Consider the following 19,263-nt stretch of genomic DNA (forward strand, 5'->3'; position numbering starts at 1 on the left):
TTTTATTACAGTACTTGGGAAGCCAAAGCAGGCAGATTACCTCACGTTGAAGTTCAACCTGCTCAACATAGTGAGCTCTATGTAGCCAGAGCTACATAATGAGACCCTGACTCAAAAAGAATTAATTATTCAGTAAATTAATGAAAAAGTAATAGACAGATTCTAGACTCATCCCTCTCTATGGATTAATAGGGACCCCTAACCTAGCACTCACCAGTAATCACTTCAGTCAGGTCCATATCACGAGCCTTTCGGAGCAATCTGACCAGGGCAGGAACACCATCACAGTTTTTTATGGCAATCTTGTTATCTTGGTCACGTCCAAAAGAGATATTCTTGAGAGCTCCACAGGCTCCGAGGTGCACTTCCTTTTTGGGATGGTCTAACAATCCTACCAATATCGGGATGCCCTTGAGCTTCCGCACATCAGTCTTCACCTTGTCATTGCGGTAGCATAAGTGCTGCAGGTATGCAGCTGCATTGGACTTAACAGCATCCAAGCGGAAGCCTAGCATGGCAATCACCTCTGGCAGCTCAGGCTGTCTCCAGTTTGGAGGCGGGGGCATTCCCTTGCGCAGACTATCCAAGCTTGCTAAACTTCCCCGCTCGTGCTGAGCTAAAGGAGCCCAATAGTACTGATCAGGTGGCACCTCTTCACCAATCATGTCTTCATAGCTCCTGCAATTTTGAAAGAACAAAGAACAAAGCAGTTAAATATGGCTTCGTTGACATTCTAGTTACCCATCATCTTCAAGGTAGGATCACAGCTCTACACAGAGATCATGCATCTGTATGGTCAAGTTTAAATAATTTTGTGTGTGAGTTCAAGTCTTCTCAATGTCCTTCTACACTATTTTTTTTTTTTTTTTTGGTTCTTTTTTTCGGAGCTGGGGACCGAACCCAGGGCCTTGCGCTTCCTAGGCAACCCCTCTACACTATTTTTTGAGACAAAGTTTCTTCCCAAATCTGAAGCTTGCTGATAAGCTAGATTGACTGTCCTGCAAGACCCAAGGATCCTTTTATCTCTGCTTCTCCAGTGCTGGGATCGTTAAATGTGAGCCAAAAGAGAGCTTAGCTTGTTATGTAGGTATTGGCAAACTCTGGTCTTTATGTTGTACAGAAAGCACTTCACCAACAGAACCCTCTCCCTGCGCCCAATTTCAGTAATTTTAAAAGTAATCTGTGAAGTTTGCTGATTGAGAAAGACAAGTATTTGGAAATGTTAATCACAAAGAGAACAAACAAGGAATCTGCACACAGGAAACAGTCAGTAGAACAAAACTATTAAGCTTGCCCTACTTTGGAAATTAAAGTAGAGGACTTCTGGCATGTTGTTGAGACTTAGCTTCAGTACTACTGAGGTCAAAATTGTCAAGTTCACCCCAAGGCCTCATATGCTGTTCAGTCAGACAGGTATGTTCCAAGACAGGTATGCTCCAAGAATGAGTTCCACTCTTCAACTTCTACACTTCTAATTCTGCCTAAATGGTGCCTACACACCAAAACATATTGGAAAGTCCCAGCTCTTGGATCAAAAGAAACTGAAAGATATCAAATGAGAAGCAACTTTTCCTGTTTCATTACCGCCAATACCCACTAGAGGGTGAGCCTGTCACATTGTTATTTATTTATAAGTACAAAGGAAGAGACCTATTATCTATGAGCTCATCTCACCCTGGGGCTCCCACTAGGGAGGGGAGAGGCTATTGTGTGGGACTCTTCAAATAAGACTGTTTGTTGCTTGTTCCATAAAACCACTCCCACTGTCACCAAACATTGAAAATTAGCCTACCTAGCATGTACCAACACTGACCATTAAACAATAAAGGATTCAGCAGAACAAATCATTTTGTTAAAAAATAAATTAGGCTGAGCAATGGTGGCACATGCCTTTAATCTCAGCAATTGGGAAGCAGAGGCAGGGGGATCTCTATGAATTCAAGGCCAGCCTGGTCTACAGAAAAAGTTCCAGGACAGCCAGGGCTACACAGCCCTGGTCTTGAAAAACCAAAGGAGGTAGAGGGATGATAGTAAAAGCACTTTTAAACTTAAAATGTCATTGAAACAAAATAAAGTAGGTTGTTTTAAAAGCAGATTGCTAAACATTCATTGCTACATGAAAAAATATTTCCTTTTAATGAGAAAACAGGATTCATGTAAGGACACCCCAAGGATACACCAAACTGTTCACAAGAGAACAGTGTTTCAGGCTGTGTGCTGAGCATATTTTACTTTTCTTGTTTTCTTGTGTCTAGTTTAAGACAAGCAACTACAAAAGTCATGGTCATTGCCAGATTTGGTTTCAGTCACCCGAGGAAATCTATCTTTACACTTCCTTCTTTCACAGGCAGCAGATCAGGATTCTTTTACAATAAACTACACAAATGATCAAATAACTTGCTTAAGGCTATATAGATAATGGCAGAGGCACAACTAGAACCAGGGTTTTCAAGTTCAGTGCTTTTGCCACTAATCACTGCCTCGCTGTGAAAGTTTGACCTTGCACTATACTTGAAGGCCTGAAACAGGAAGCGGAACTCTTCTAGTCGAGAATCTTGCCAGTCAAGCAGGATTCCAGAGTCAATGTCACCCTGGAATAAACCCAAGAACCAAGCCCCAAACGCTCTCTATGTGAACGAATGGGCACTTCAAAGGTGTGCAGGGAATGGTCTGGTCATCCACACCCACCTCTGTCTAATCTCGCTTGGCTAATGAGGAAGTTCTAGCAAGCAGACTTGCACTTCAGCCCCACTCCTCGGGCAGACTGTTCCAATGATAGCTGCTATCTATCTACCCTGGCTAGCTTACACCAGCTAAGATCTGATGCCCCTTTAGGAATAAAAGGTGAGTCACATGGGAGTTGAATTTGCTAACCATGCCACCTGAAGAGTGTCAGTGACTCAAGCTTAGATAATAGGGCCTCTACTCCTGTCCCAGACGAATTCAGTTTATGGTTAGCCAATACTGCCTAATACACATTCAGGAAGTGCCGAGACCTTTGCTTTGGAAGGTCATGAACCTACATACAAAGACTGAGTAACAGCCGCCCGGGCACCCTCACTATCAAGATAACAAACTATAAGCCTTCCCCTATTTCTTGACCTGGAAAATATAGACCCTGATTTTAAAGTAATGTTTGCAGCCCAAAATCAAACATTTTTTTTTTGCACACACCCAGAAGTAAGAATTTTTAAAATAACTTTCGAAAATATGAAAGTCGAACAGGAGACATGACAAAGGTACTAACAAATAGCACACAAAGCCTAAAATAGGTCCTTTAGAAAAGGCCTACCAGCCAGAGCTAAATAGTGATACCCGTCTCAGTAACAATAAGAAAAAGGGAAGGAAGAGAGAAAGGGAGGGAAGACCTTCCGATCCCACTGGAAAATATTCTTCCAAACAGTAATCATGACATTCGGCTACCAAAGATCACCTATAGGAGTAAGTACCCTCAGAATAGACAGGTGCTTAGACATTTGGGAGTATTACTAATGCACCAGTCTAGGAGGACCACTCCCCACTCACTACCTTCACAAAACCCTAACTAAATCCAAAGCGTTAGGGTTTCTGTGAGCTCATAAGTGATTATTTATAAACATCAGGATTTGAACTACTGCAAGAACAGTTAGATTTTCAGGAACAAGAGCATAAACATTCCCAGGCCCCTGCACTCAACTCTTTGTGGTACTCCCTTCTCTATTGCCAAAAGGGAGAAGGGAGACCGATCTTATGTAGAAACCAACTCTATTTCTTAAGCTATGGTCCAACAACCATCACCAATCACTTTTTTCTTCTGAGTTTGGTTTAGAAATACCACAATAGTCCAAACCAGCTTTGCAATGATCCTGCTTTGGCCTCTTCAGCAGTGGAATTACAAGTGATCTGGCTACAAATTATGTTCTCTCCAAATGTGATGGCACACCTATAATCCCAGAATTTGGAAGGATTAGGAGTTTAAGGTCATCCTCTACAGTTTAGCCAGATTGATGGACAGCCTGAGCTACTAAGACCCTGTCTCAAAACAAAAAACAAAAACACCAAAAACAATCGCTAGCAAACAAACAAGCATGACTTAGGGTAATTATAAGAGAGAGTAAGTAAGAGGACAAAACATTTGCTGTTCCTTCCATGAAAAAGAGACAGGAGTCTAACTGTCCACAAGCGTCATAGTCCCTAAAGCTACCTCTTCCCCATCTGGGAAAAAGTCTCTTTCCCCATTCTTGCCCACCTGAGGCGTCGTCGAGGGTCCGAGGGTGTTCCTGTCCGACGGGCAGTACCATAATCAGACATCATGCCGTAATCTAGGTCATCATAGCCCATGCTGCGCTGGTCATCCTCTAGCCCATAAGGCTCTGGATGAAAACGATGCAGATCTACACTGCTCCCACCTACTCGAACCTGGGGCTGGGGCCCATAGACATCTTGTCTACTGGGTGCCCGGTAGCCCTCCATGCTGGGCCTATACCGCTCCTCAATTCGGGTCACTCGGGACAGACTGCCATAGTTGTCACTGCCACCTGGATAACCATCTTCATAGTGTCGGCCATACCCATCTGGAGGATAGTGGAAGTTCCTAGGAAGAGTTGCAGTGCCCGCCTGCCCCACATAGGGACCAGGGCCCCCATTGCCATTCTTGCGGAAATCACGGCCCAAGGTCTGGATATAGTTATTGGAGACTGCTGAGGCATCCACAGGCAGCCCATCTGGCCCCATGGGGACAGGCTGCACTGTCCGCGTTGTCATCGTCTTCACAACTTTCTTGACCTTCAGTTAAACAAGAAAAGGAAAACCAATTATTGAAGGAAATTAACAATCTATGTTTAAATTCCACAGTACTCTAAGAAAAGAAAGAAACCCACACTAGGTCTTTACATAGACGTATTTGTCATCCATTCCTTTTCTCCATCCTACAGAAGCCCTCAATGGAGAACACTGCCCAACCTCTTGGGAAGAAACTGGAACTGGCACACACTTTCTTCCTTTCTTCTCACCTCCTAAACTCTTTTACCTTGTCTGTTTCCCCAGTGATCACTTTCTTTCTGGCAATCAGTGGCCTTCGCTCACTTAATTTGTTAGCTTCTCTACTAAAAGACCATAGAGGACCTATCACTCTAGGACATGAAAATCTCAGCTTACTGTGGTCTCTGTGCGCCTAGTGGTCCCATCATCTGAGGTCTCCACAGAAACAACAGACATGGCTCCTTCAGGGTCCTCCTCTGTGTAGGTTTCCACGATCTGACCTGGCTCCTGCATCCTGGGGATAGTGCTATACAGAAGGTGGTTGTGATCCTGTAGGAGAGAGAAGAGTGAAACTACAACTAAAATCTATGTAGTAACAATCCATCCTAGCAAGAAACACTGGTGCCTCTAGAGACAGAGTCTTCATGCCTCTCCCACTGTCTCTAGGGGTTTTTTAGAAAAAAAATGGCTGTTATTTTTAAAACTTGTATAAAAAGGCACGGCACGGTAGTATACAACTCTAATCCCAGAACTCGAGAGGCAAAGGCATGTAGACCTGTAAATTCAAGGCTACCCTAATATACACAGCAAATTCCAGGCCAGCCAGGACCACATAGAGACCCTGCTTAATAAATAACTTATGTAAAAGAACAGCAAATAAAGCTTCCTAGTACTAGCTATCTAGCAAACAAATTTTAAAAAGGTAACTAAAACCATACTGACATTGCGTGACAGAGACATCAGACTTGACTTCCCATTCTGGTCACCTACTTTCATATGAACTGTGTGAACTATGTTAATTGTCACATCTACACTGGAACAATACTTCAAAAAGAAGAACTCACCCAATAAAGATAAGATTAAAAAATAAAAATCAGAGGTTTTTGCTGTGTTTTGTGAAGCTAGGCAAGCATTCCAGCTACCACCAAAAAAATCTAGAACCCTCTTCTTACTTTTACTTTGAGGTAAGGTTCCAGTAACTTCCCAGGTAGGCCTTGAAACTTTCAATCCTCCTTCCTCAACCTCCTAAGAGACTGAGATTAGATTTGCCCCACCAGGCCCAACAAAAGTTATCTTTTGGCTGGTTTTATGTTATTCATCAGATTCAAGCTTTTCTACAATGTAGAATTATGCTCTCCCTCGAAACAGCTGCAGTTTCTGAAGGATCAAATGAGACAGGCGTACTATGAGAAAAGCCAGTGATTTAAAAAAAACAAAAACAAAAAACCCAACAAAACTATAATTTGGAACAGCACCTTCTTAGTTTCCTAAATTAAAGACCTAATAAATATTTATGATGAGCACTCCAGCATACCAATATGATCATAAACACTGGAGAGGTAAAAAGATGTGAATCGAGCCATCTAGACCTTGAGTCAAAACAATTACCTGGGGTCCGTTGAGTTTCAAATCTGAAAATTTCTGTCTCTCAAGGTCAGCATCGCCCACAAACCGGCCGTTCTGAAACATAGCCCACAAGACAATTCATTTTCTGGCTGTCCTTTGTTCTGTCAAAGACAACATCTTTCTTTCAAAAACGAAAGGGCTTTTGAGAAAGTATTTGTGGACTGAAATCCTTGTGTCAGTATTACCATAAGAACCGTAATACTCCTCAATCTTAAGATAGCACTTTCCTCTAAATTGGAATGGGGCCTAGAATTCTGGCAGGCGGGGTCTCTGGAACACAAGAGCGTAAGTTCCCTGAGTACACAAAGGTTGAGTTCAGTAGTTTCAAGGCTACCGTATGCCTGATTTCTTGAACAGTGTTTGGCACATGAGAAGCATTCAAAGACCATTTGCTGAATAAATAGCATACTCAGGTAAGTTCCCTACATATAACCTTTTTAGAAAGTCCTAAGAATGTAAGTTAGGAAAGCTACAATGGGGTGGTGGGTGTCCCAAAAAAGCCTTCTTCTATTATTCTAGGGATCTTCATGCTGTGGTACCATGGGAAACTCCCATGCCAGGAGACTTTTTAAAGAAGAGAATTAATTTCCGAATATGAAAGAAAGTCCTCAACAATGGCCCTCAAGAAAAAAATCTTAGCATCTTTATGAAGTTACGGCCACAGAACACATTCACAAAAGTCCTTAAATTACTCTATTTTAAGCACCAAGACATAACCTAATGAGACTGTATATATAAAAGCTCCTCTCCGAATAGAATACAGTAAGACCCAACAACCTTGGGATATTCTTCCTCCACTCATTCTCCCTTTACATACAGTGTAATGCTGCAGGGGGAGGAAGTTAAACATTGCTTCAGGAAGAAGGAAGGGTGTGGTTTCATTGCTGAGCAGAGGTTAAAAATAAAAGGACAAGAGAAACCACTAAATCCTGGGATTCTCCACCACCTTAAGTCTGAGCACCCCCACTTTCCTTCAATGCATCTCATCCCTAACTCTCTCTGCTCAAGTTCCTGAAAAGTTCCCCGAACACTGCATACATGGTCTCTTGTTTATTTCATGGTCCTGATTATTTCAAATTATATCTACTAGTCTAAGGATTAGGCAAGCAGCTGGGCATGAGTGTAACCTAGCACCAGGGAAGCAGAGGCAAGAGGATCACAAGTTTGAGGTCAACCTGAGCTATATACCAATACCTAGTCTTCAAAAACCCAAAGGTCTGGAAATGTTGTTTAGTGGCATGTACAAGAGCCAGGTTTCCATCCCTAGCTCCTCACACGTACGTTAGTAAATAGTCTAGGATATGTTCTATGGTAAAGCATTTGCCTAGCATGGTCAGGGCTCTAGGGTCAATCCCTAGCTACAAGACAAACAAACACACAAAAAACAAATAAGCAATCAAATAAGGACGAAGTGTGAGCCCTGTTCTAATGCCACTCAGACCTCTAGAGGATCAGTCTACTCAAGCAGTGCCCAGCATGTGTGCGTGCACATTCACTCAGATACATTACAGTAAAGTCAGACATAAACCTTAGGGAACACAATATACTTCTCACTTCTAACACCAGTCCTCCCAAGTCACATCTAAGTCAGCCAACCCTGAGACTACTGCTGCTCCTGTGGTTATCTGGGTTAAATAATAGCATGATGCCCCCTCTCCAGCTCTAACCAGCAAAAGTAACAATGATCTCTTCTTCCAAAACATGGTTTACACACCCAACAATAAGCACACAAGGACATATGGGAAAGGAATATGAATATTGGGGATTTATGAACACTGTAACACTTTCTGAGAACAGATTGTTCGCTAGTTGAGATTGAACTGGAGCTAGGAGCTCAAGATGCCCAACTTCCCCAACCACTAAGTAGATATACTCTCCTAATTTTTCACCCTGAGAAAAAAAGATATTTCAAGGAAAACAGAAGTGACTCTGAGTGTAGCTACAAAATACAGTACCATAACTAGAAATAACTAGAACTGCATCCCTATCCAAAACAGGAAGTCACAAAGGGTTTCTAAAGTCCATCCAACTCAGATCAGTAACAAATCCCTTATTTCTTAATCAACATTTATAATATTCCTGGAACAGTTCACCGTCAAGTGTAAACACTGGACAGCCCAGGGCCAGTAGCATCTCATTAAGGATCTGTAGGCCTCAGTTGCAACCATGCCAACGTCCTACCTGCAGGTCTGATGGAGAAAGGGTTACCTGATGCCGACGGGTGAGGGTGCCGTTGGCCATGAGTGAGTTGGCATCTTGTGGTGAGACCCGGACGCGTTCCAGTTGCGCCGACACATGGCGCCGCTCCTCCTCCAGCGCCCGGGTCAGCTTCTCAAATTGTGCCTCTTGTTCTTTCACAGAGGCCAAGATGCTGGCGGTCGACTCCACCTCTGAGTCGTCCATGAAGGTAAGGGGAGGAGCCGCCGCAGGGCAGGATAAAAAGTAAGGTGGACCACAGAGGGAGTAGAAAGAAGGGAGTAGGTCCCCTCACTTCACACTAGGGGTGGGGGGAGGGGTAAGAGAGAAGAGAAAAGATCACAGGTCAGAGAAGACAGAAGAATTGTTAATCCCCAGCGCCAAAGATGCCCTCTGTGTTTTTACTGCAGTGCAGAAAGCAAGCCACCACCAACCAAGCTTGGGAGCCCATCACCAAGGTCTGTTCCAATAGGAAGGACCCTTCGCCTACTTCCCTCTTTAACACTCTACGAACTCCTTCCTATTGAAAGAAAAGGTGGCAGTTTGACCAAAGTCTCTATACTATTGGCAGGACAGAGACACCATAGCGTGGGATTAAAATTAGATTGTTTTTCTCTGGAAATATTTGCAGGCATCAGCTTAATAAAAGTTAACTCCCGGGTACAAGGACAAGTTACTTCTACAAGTAATGGACAACGCAAATTTTACTTAACCTCTCCCAAACCTGAACACTATAAATGTAGCTGTAGTGATAAATTATAATAAATGAAAATGTCAGTTAAGAAATGGAGATATTAGCTAAGTGGTGGAGGTGCATGCTTCTAATGTTAACACTTGGGAGGCAGAGGCAGGCAGAGCTCTGTGAGTTTGAGGCCAGCCTGGTCCACAGATAAAGAGTTCCAGGACAACCAGGGCTACATACCGAGAGAAACTCTGTCTTGGAATAAAAAAAAAAAAGAACCCAGTGAACTAGTCTATGGGGGGAGGGCGGCAATGGGGGGAGGGTTGGGAGGGGAACACCCATAAGGAAGGGGAGGGGGGAGGGGGATGTTTGCCCGGAAACCGGGAAAGGGAATAACACTCGAAATGTATATAAGAAATACTCAAGTTAATAAAAAAAATTAAAAAAAAAAAAACAATATTTCAATACTCATGCCAAAAAAAAAAAAAAAGAAAAGAAAAGAAAAGAAAGGAAGGAAGGAAGGGGGAGAGAGAGAGAAGGAAAAGAAAAGGGAAAAAAGAAATATAGAAGAACTTCCCAGATAGAAAGGCAAAAGAACTTAAACTTCCATGTCTCACACATGTGTAAAGAGGCCTTTCTATCTCACAAAACTATACTACATGATAGAGGGCAAAACATGCTAATGGGAACAACAGTGACAGAACCTCAGACACTGTACAAAAAGGCTTTGCCTCAAGCCATCTGTGGTGCAGGCCTGCAACCCCACCTTCTCAGAAGGTGGAAGATCACAACTTCTGTGGCTAGCCTACATAAATTTGTGGCCAGCCTGGGCAACTTAACAACATCTTGTCTCAAGTTTTTGTGGCCAGGTGTAGTAGCTCATAGCTTTAATCTCAGCACTTGGGAGGCAGGTGCAGATGGCTCACTATGAGTTCAAGGCCAGCCTGGTCTACAGAGCAAGTTCCAGAACAATCAGAACTACATAAAGAAATCCTGTCTCAAAAGCAGGATAGATAGATAGGTAGGTAGGTAGGTAGGTAGGTAGGTAGGTAGGTAGACAGACAGACATATAGATAGATAAGACAGACAGATAAAATGTATACTGTTGAATGGCAAACTAGGAGGAATTTTTTTCTCTCTTATTCCCTTAACTTCTCACCAAACACCTAAGGGAGAAAAAGGCACCTAAAATAACTTTTAATTCTTAATATATATTCCATACACACCTGTTAAGAGAAGGCCCGTAATTGATTGGTTTAGCACAGAGAATAGCCCAGTCTAGATTCAGATAAACCATGGAAGCATCCCAGCCACCTCAGCAAGCAGCAAGCAGGAAGGAGAAAGCTGCAGAAATATTTGGAGGAAAAATGAGAATGGGAAGAAAATAAACTACACCCACTGCATACATATAAGAGGGTGACGGGAGTATTAGAAATGAAAGGGGGTTATTTAAGAAACAACTTGGAGTTGCTTAATGAAACAAATACCCTTTAAACTTTGCTGTGTTCAGATATCTAGGCTTTGGATGTAGGATTAATTAAAGCACAGACTGCACTGTCACTGCAGTTCCTCTACTTGTAAATCCACGCAGAACCAGACCAGGGTACAATGTAGATAAAGCCACATAGGCAACTGATTTGGGGGTGAAATTTGTTAGAATGCCCTTCCCCCTCCTTCCTACCCTTAAGGCAGAAACCTCAAAGCCCAGTTCCAGCATGCCCACAAAGACATTGAGAAACCAATGTAATAGTCATGGGGGGGAAGACATGTGGGGACTAGCCTAGGCTGGGCCTTCTGCTCAGGCTCCGTTTCCCACGCTTCCCAGAGCCCCACCAAACACAAAAGCTAGGGCCTGTTTGCCTTAAATGTATCCGGCATTCAGCAGGCAAGAGTACCTAGAGGAAACTGATAAACAGGTGCCCAGTAAACTGAATTGGTTCAGTCACTAAATCCGAGAACACATTGAACTGTCCCTAAATGCGTCCTATACCCAGTCCTAGGCTCCCACAATCATTTATCAACCACTGTTCTCATTCAGCCCAATACCCAATGCCCCAGTGCCACTTTCCCATACTCCTACTCCACATTCCAAATGGCCACTCAGAGGTCTTTCTTTAACACATTGTTTTTGGATTTTTGTTTGTTTGTGGCAGTCTCCTAGGCTGGCCTCAAACTCACTATAAAGCTGAAGCTGGCCTCGAATTCCTGATCCTCCTGTGTCTACTTTCCAAGTACTGGAGTATATAAGAATTTATCACCACTCTTGGCTTGTTCTAATTGTTACCTTTTTATGCCTATTTTCTCATTTTAAACACTTGCCTTCATCTGCTATGTACAGTGACCTATGAACCTTCCACATCAAGAGTACCCAGCTTAAGAGAGACTCCTCCAGTTACTGATTTTAAACAGGGCCTGTACTGCAGTTACCACTGTGGTAGCCTCCACCCTGTAATCTTCTTGCTAATAAAAGCCCAGGCGACCACTACTACGGGGCACAGAGAAACAACACTCCCTGCCACAGATGACAGTGTTTGTCATTATGCCATAAATGGTCACTTTTTGCCGCCATAACTTTAATTTGATACAGGGAGTTACAAGGACAGTTAGGGAAAATGCTGAGGGACCTACCCAGTCAGGAGAAACTCCTAACTTACCCATCATCCTGGCTTCAAAACTGACTAGATAAAGACAATGCAGTTAAGTGGACGAGGAGGTCACACTCCTAGGTCCTTATGTATGGACAGCTTTTCTGTTTAAGAGGAGGGAGAAGCAGTGGCAGTGTGAGGCGGGATATAATTCACAGGCTGGTCCCAGTCCTGCCTTATGTGATGTATCCTCATCTGCCTGATGTCGACAGCAACAGGCCATTCTAACCCTGAGCTGCTCTAACCCTGAGCTGCTCTGACCCTGAGCTGCTCTGACCCTGAGCTGCTCTGACCCTGAGCTGCTCTGACCCTGAGCTGCTCTGACCCTGAGCTGCTCTGACCCTGAGCTGCTCTAACCCTGAGCTGCTCTGCAGACGCACTGAGATAAAGTATGTTCTACTAGGTGAGGTATTGAGTTGTTTCAGGAGTTAGATTCAATCTTCCAATTACATTACTTCATGGTAATGTCTCAGCCCCAAACTATCTTGTGAAGTAGTAGATGGAATTAATGGGATCTGGAACACAATTGAACTCTACAGAGTAGATAAGCTGGTTTCTCTACCCCAGCTCTGTGTACTAGGAGTTCCCAACTAAACCAGTGTTTCTGGGACAGACGTGTTTCTCTAGTACCCGACAGTCACTGCACCAGTACGAAGCTGTTACATTAACTCTTATTTCTTTCTCAGGGCCGTACAAGTTACCTCAGATAAAGAGAACATGAAAAAATTACCAACACTGGAATGGCTTACATTTATTGCCCTAGCAATCACAGAAACCATAAGGAAGTCAAGTTTTACTGCAAATGTTAAAAAAACAGACTGATAGGTGAAAAAAATTAACCAAGTTCCTACAGTGTACGTAGATTTAGGAATTTAAACCCAGGTCTAGAATATTTCTTAAGACAATACTCTCTTCTATGCCATGCTGTCCAAATACATGTCCAAGCTGGGTATACTGCAAATGTCTGTGATCCTTATGCTCATGAGGCTAAAGCAAGAGAACCACAGGTTCAAGCCCAGCCTGGAGCTACCTAACAAGATCTTTCCCCAAGTTATTTAGGAAGAAAGAAAGAAAGAAAGAAAGAAAGAAAGAAAGAAAGAAAGAAAGAAAGAAAGAAAGAGAGAGAGAGAGAGAGAGAGAGAGAGGGAGGGAGGGAGGGAGGGAGGGAGGGAGGGAGGGAGGGAGGGAGGGAGGGAGGGAGGGAGGGAGGCAGGCCGGCCCTTTGGCCTATAACCTTTGAGAACTTTCTTCTAGGAAAAGAGGGAGGGGGGAAATATCTATGTCTACAGCGTGCAAAAACATAGGAAAAAGGAAAGCACATGACAAGCCATAGCAGAAGGTCTCATAACTTGACGAAGTCTCCTCTTCCTGCCACATACCATAAAGACTATGCTGCAAACCAATCTGCCAATCACTGACTGTGGCCAGCATCAAAAAAGTCCTCCAAGTCTGGTCTAATACCTTTCCAAGTTCACCACTTACTATTGTCAGACACTTTCATCAAAAAAGGATAATCAGGGGTATTTAACCTTATTACTCTCCTAAGACATTTTCTGAGAATAGTTCTCTTTACTTTTTTTTTTTTTTTTTTTTTTTCCGGAACTGGGGACCGAACCCAGGGCCTTGCACTTGCTAGACAAGCGCTCTACCACTGAGCTAAATCCCCAACCCCAGTTCTGTTTACTTTTAACAAGCCATAAGTCTTTACAAGATAGATCCCACCCATCCTAGAAGACCTTCCAGGTCTACAGCTTATACATTTGAGCAATGATAAAGCCAGTTTCTTTCATCAGAACTTCAATGTATATTAAGTTAAATCAAATGTCTAGAAGGACCAAAGAATCAAATAGTGCCAGTCAAATAGCAGGGCAATAAAACCAGTCACCAATAAGAGCACAACCCCTGAAATAGTTTGTTTTACTATAAACTGGCTACAGAAGTGTATTTGGAGGCTGGTGAGGTGGTTCATGCTACTGCTGACTTGAGCTGGAATCCTGGGACCACAAGGTAGAAGGAGAAACCTATCCTAGAAGTTGTGCTCTGACCTCCTCATAGCAGTAGCAGTACTCATGTTCCAAACACACACACAAATAAGTAAGTGTAATAAAAACATTTGTTGGGGTTGGGGATTTAGCTCAGTAGTAGAGCAGTTGCCTAGCAAGCACAAGGCCCTGGGTTCGGTCCTCAGCTGCGGGAGGGGGGGCGGGAGGTGGGGGACACAGCACTTAGGAGGCTGAGGTGGGAGAATTGATATAAATAGAAGCCAGCCTAGGTTACAGAGTAAAACCCTAGCACCAATCATCATCATCATCATCTTTATACTAGAACATGGGCTTTTAGAATTTGACTGTATTCAAGTCTCAGATCCAACATTTACACAATCCTGGGCAAGGTGCCTCAGTTTTCTTCTCTGTAAAATGGAAAAATAAAAATACATAAGGGTAGATATGAGAGCTAAATGAAACAATCCATATGAAATGCTTGGAGAAAGTCAAGACACATGGGAAGCCGTTGTATGGGAATACATTGACAATGCAACTGTAGTAATTACTACATTTGAACACAACACACTAAGATGTCTGTGGGAGAAACCACATCTTCTTGCTCCCATGATTCCACTAGAACTCTTCACTTTTCTTAATGGCAAAGATTAAATGAAGCCCCTGACTTCAAAAGATCTAAAATCCAATTACTAGTTCTGTCAAAAAAAAAAATTTAGAAAACCTGGGAGGAACTGTAATCCTGTTTAAATTTTAATTTCCATTACCATTTAATGACTACAAATAACACACACACACACAGACATACACACATACACAAACTTCCATAAAGCGTACATAGATATACCCATATTTGGCCAGATTTGGGTTTGCACTTGCTAGAAAAAAAACCAATTTTCCCTAAGTCAAAGAGCTAACTAAGCTTTGACCTTCAGGCTCTGGGGAAGAGATCACAATCTTCTGTAACCAGTCCCAAAGTCTTCTCCTTTCTTCCTGTTAAAACATTATAAAGCAAAACTAATGGCACAAACGTATGTTCTCCCTCAAAGCAAATTCCATTTTTACATCTTCTGAGGATATAAAATAATTTTTTAAAATACCAAGCCTCTTACCAAATACCAATCAGTAACATACAGCAAACACAACCTATAATACTTCAGCACTGTGTGATATAACTTTCAGTTAGAAAAAGTGTCCAAAACTCACAGTTCAATGTTCCTGTTCAAGAACACACAGAGAAAATTACCATTGTTTCTAAGTCTCAAACATATTCTGAGAAAAGTTTTTCTAAGACTCCATATTAGGAAGACTGCTTGTACCAGGGTCCAAAGTTTCAGCTACCGGGGCTGGAGAGATGGCCCAGCAGTTAAAAGCACTGACTGCTCTTCTGAAGTCCTAAGTTCAATTCCCAGCAACCACATGGTGGCTCACAACCATCTGTAATGGGATCCGATGTCGTCTTCTGGTGTGTCTGAAGACAAAGCACTCATATCCATGAAATAAATAAATGAATTAATTAATGAATGAATAAAAGAGTTCCAGTTCCCAATCCATCCCTCAGGAAAGTTCTACCTTCTGAAATTGAGACTAATTATAGTAATTCTAACTTCTCTGTTGAGATTCATATCAACACTAACCCCTGTAAGACATACGTCTGAGTGAGGCATAAGAATCACAAAAAAAGAGTTCACTGCCAAGAAGACCACCTCTTAAAAGCAATATCAAGGGCTAGTGATATTAACTCAGTAACACAGTGCTAAGTAAGTATAGTCATAAAGCCCTAGGTTTCGTCCTCTGTAACACACAAACTAAAGAAAAAATCCAAAGACAAAAGAGCATGTAGTAGGTGCCTGTTGCTTAAGCTAGTTCTGGATCAACCTAGACAGCATAGTATAACAACAATAATGGTGATATATTATTAACAATTAATAAAAATATTATTAATCTAAGGGGGACTCTGCTTACTTCACAATTTCATCTCAGCTAAGAACTATAGAGTAACAAAATGTACACTCTTGAAATAGCCCAGTGTGCAGTTTTTGCAATTCGCTGAGACTCTAACTTAACTGAAAGAAGGCTGACCAATACTGTCCTACTGTGTTCACTCTGAGGCTCACTCAGGCAGTCAATGGGGCCTCTAGGGAAAGTAATATAACTGATTCCAGTGGCAAAGGAAAAGAACTAGAACAATAAAAGCTTTTGTTTTTTAAACGTAAACACATGGGATCGGAGAGATGGCACAGCAGTTAAGAAGGCTTGCTGTTCTTTCATAGGACCCAAGCAAGCTCAGTTCCTGACACCCTAAGTAGCTCAAAACTGCCCATAACTCTAGTCCCAAGGGATCTGATACCTTCTCCTGGCTTCCTAGGACACCTACACGTATGTGTATGTATCCACAGAAATAAAAAGAGCCAGGGGGCAGTGCCACGTGTGCCTTTAATCCCAGCACATCAGGCAGGCAGATATGAGTTTAAGGTCAGCCTGGTAGAGAAAGCGAGTTCCAGGCCAATCAGGACTACACAGAGAAACCAACACCTGTTTTGAAAAGATGAAGAAAAAAAAATAACACAGAGAAAGTTTTTCTTGTGCCTCTGTGGTAGCTCACACCTGCAATCTAAGTACTGAGGAGGATAAGACAGGGGGAGTCCTTGGGAGTTGATGAGTGAGGCCAACCTGGGCTATATGAGCTCCATGATAGCTTGGGTTATACTGTGTGATCCTGTTCTCCCCTCCCTCCAAAACAAACAAACAAACAAACACACAAACAAACCACCAGGAATTTGATTCCATCTTCCCTGGGCTGGCATGACAGCATGTTTCCAGGAGCTGTGTTCTAGAGCAATGGACCTATACTGCATTAGAAGGCTCCGAGGCCCTGAGAGATGACCAGGCTTTTGGTAACCAGGGCCACAAGGGTTTCTGGGTCAGGAGCATCTGAAGGACACAAATACATAGGCCATAAGATGGCCAAGACAACAAAGCTTGGCCATCCTGGCCCGACTCAGCTCCAGGTGGCATGTAGCCTGCCAACAAGGTGAACTTGGCTTAGTGATATAGACCAAGCTAGCCTAGAACTCAGCAGTGCTCCTTGTCTCGGCTCCCTACTGATGAGACTACAGGTGTGCATTACATCCACTGCAGAATTTAATGCTTGTCTTCTTTTTCATTTTGCTTGTTTGAGACAGGGTCTCCACTCTGTAGTCTAAGCTGGCCTATAGCCCTATATAGTCCAAACTGTCTTCAAACTCTTGAAGCCATCCTCCTACCTCGGGTTCCAGAATGCTAAAACTACAGACGATGGCTACTATACAAGATGAATTTGTAGCTCCTACTGTAAATTTATAATTTCAAAAAAGTATGTGAAAACATACTGAAATACATTTCAGGGGTACAAAGCTGACTAACATCAGGAAGTCTTGTGCCACAACAAAAACTGGTCCACAGGCAGGAGATCCCTGGAGTCTAGGAGTTTAAGGAAACCACATACTGAAAGATATCATCACAAAAGGAAGGGGGAGAACCACTTCATCAGGGCCTAAGTTCAGAAATGACATAGAACATTATTTTTGCTCCTTTTTCCCCTCCTACATATCCTTGGAACTCCCCAAACCCTAGCATATTAACATTGGCTAAAGTTGGGCTGACTTTGAAGCAAAAGAAAGGTGTGACTCTGTCAAGGAACCCAGGTCTGAAAGGCCATGGAAAGAAACAAAACCTGCTTCTCTTTGGAGTGTATGACACATACACAGGACTGGTCTAACAAGTCCTTCTGATCTCTCAGGCCAGGCCACCTCCCTCTCCTCCCCCATTAGCCAGGTGCCTCTCTCCAAGGCCCTCCACTGGGACAGATACTGAATTTTCCCAACAGACACTGAGACAGCTACTCATCTAGATCCCCGAGCAACCTGAGCAAAGGGACCTTGCCTAGCCTTATAAGGAAAGCGCAGGGCTTGGGGAGAGCCGATAAGGAAACTGAGATAAAAGGGAGGGGTGGGGGAGGTGTCAGACTCCAGGAAGGGGAGAGGCCAAATGCCTTTCTCCTTCCTGAAAAAGGAGGGAGAAAAAAGGGAGGGCAGTAAAGTGAGAAAAATCTAGCAGAATTTGATGATACTGTGCAACTCTTCTCATTAAAAGGGAAATCCTAAAATTAACTGACATCTTATATGCCCCCTCCCAGGGGCATATAAGAAAACTAAAAAAGAAAGCTTAACCTTTGGGTTTAGGAGAGTCATCCAACTGTTGAACTCTCAATCTTTGTTTTAAAGAGGCAACTTCTCACCAATCCTTTTACCTCCTATCTATGGCATCTCTTTTCCTCATCCTTTAAAAAGAAAAAAAATGGGAAAAGGTGGAAACATGTAACTGAGCCATATGCACAGAGTCCCTAAGTTCTCAAAGTCTTGACAAGGACGAAAGATAGCCCTTCTGCAAGGTTTGGGAAGCATCTGTCTTTATGGACAACAGTGCATCAATAAAGAAAGCAGGGACAGGAAGCACCAAACTACTGTAACTATATTCATGGTAACAAGATTTTCCCATCTGAATGGAAAAAAAAAAAAAAATCCAGCCCCAGAGCACAGGGTACTGCAATCACCCCATAGAAATTATCAGGAGAATCTTCTCAGTACCTCTGATTCAATACCAATCTGTCTATAAGATGGTCTAGCTAGTATCTGTATGATACCCACATTCTCGGAATCCCCGGGTGGGCTCAGTGGTGCTTTGCCTCGCAGTGGGTATGTCCACTAACAGTCCTGCTATGAGTGAATTACTAATCAGAAGCAGCACTGCTGTTAAGCAGTAGAAACCTCCTCAACGCCATAATACTTCTCCCATACAGTAGGTTTATGAACTTCCTATGTTTCCAGTGGTTGAGTCATTCTAAGTACAAAAGTTAAAACAAGGGATTTTTGTAAGCAGGATATAATAGTATTACATACCTGTAATCCAAATACAGAGTAGGCTGAAACAAGAGAATTTCAAGGCTAGTCTGGGCTATGCAGTGAGCTCCCAGGGTTAGACATGAGCAAGAAGGAGTGGACCAGAGACCTTTGGGTCTTACATTTGCTTTACAAGGCAAAGCATTCCTTAGTATGGGGCTTGTGTTCTATCTAATTCAGAATAAGTTTCTTTATTGTTATTTTGTTTTTAGAGACAGGAGGGAGTCTCTCATAGCCTTGGCTGTCCTTGAACTCACAGAGATTTGCCTCCCAGTGGTCCCCAAGTGCTGGGATTAAAAGCGTGAGCACCACCACCAAGCATCTAACTACATTTCTTTTTATAAGGAACAAGTACTCAAATCAAAAAAAGTAGTGGACACAAAACAGAGACTACTTTATACCAATCACCTACTTTTCCATTGGTGAGCCTCATC

The 19,263-nt window shown here is 42.8% G+C and overlaps 1 protein-coding gene across 17 annotated transcripts in view; it reads right to left on the reverse strand.

Moving 5' to 3' along the window:
- Nucleotides 1-19,263, reverse strand: part of Ctnnd1 (catenin delta 1) — a 51,223-nt gene that overhangs the window by 15,859 nt on the left and 16,101 nt on the right. For 13 of the 17 annotated variants that reach the window (XM_063283650.1, XM_039104873.2, XM_063283649.1 and 10 more), the window contains exons 2-6: nt 8,575-8,863; nt 6,349-6,420; nt 5,137-5,289; nt 4,229-4,764; nt 215-678 (exon numbers count right to left, since the gene is read on the reverse strand). In XM_063283650.1, coding sequence (XP_063139720.1) covers nt 215-678; nt 4,229-4,764; nt 5,137-5,289; nt 6,349-6,420; nt 8,575-8,769 — 1,420 coding nt within the window. In that variant the 5' untranslated portion in view covers nt 8,770-8,863. Of the gene's footprint in view, nt 1-214; nt 679-4,228; nt 4,765-5,136; nt 5,290-6,348; nt 6,421-8,574; nt 8,864-10,470; nt 10,589-19,263 lie in introns of all 17 variants that reach the window. The other 4 variants (XM_006234452.5, XM_063283648.1, XM_008761987.4 and 1 more) reach the window with 3 other exon arrangements.

Source organism: Rattus norvegicus, chromosome 3, assembly GCF_036323735.1.
Source record: "Rattus norvegicus strain BN/NHsdMcwi chromosome 3, GRCr8, whole genome shotgun sequence".
Lineage (NCBI taxonomy): Eukaryota > Metazoa > Chordata > Mammalia > Rodentia > Muridae > Rattus > Rattus norvegicus.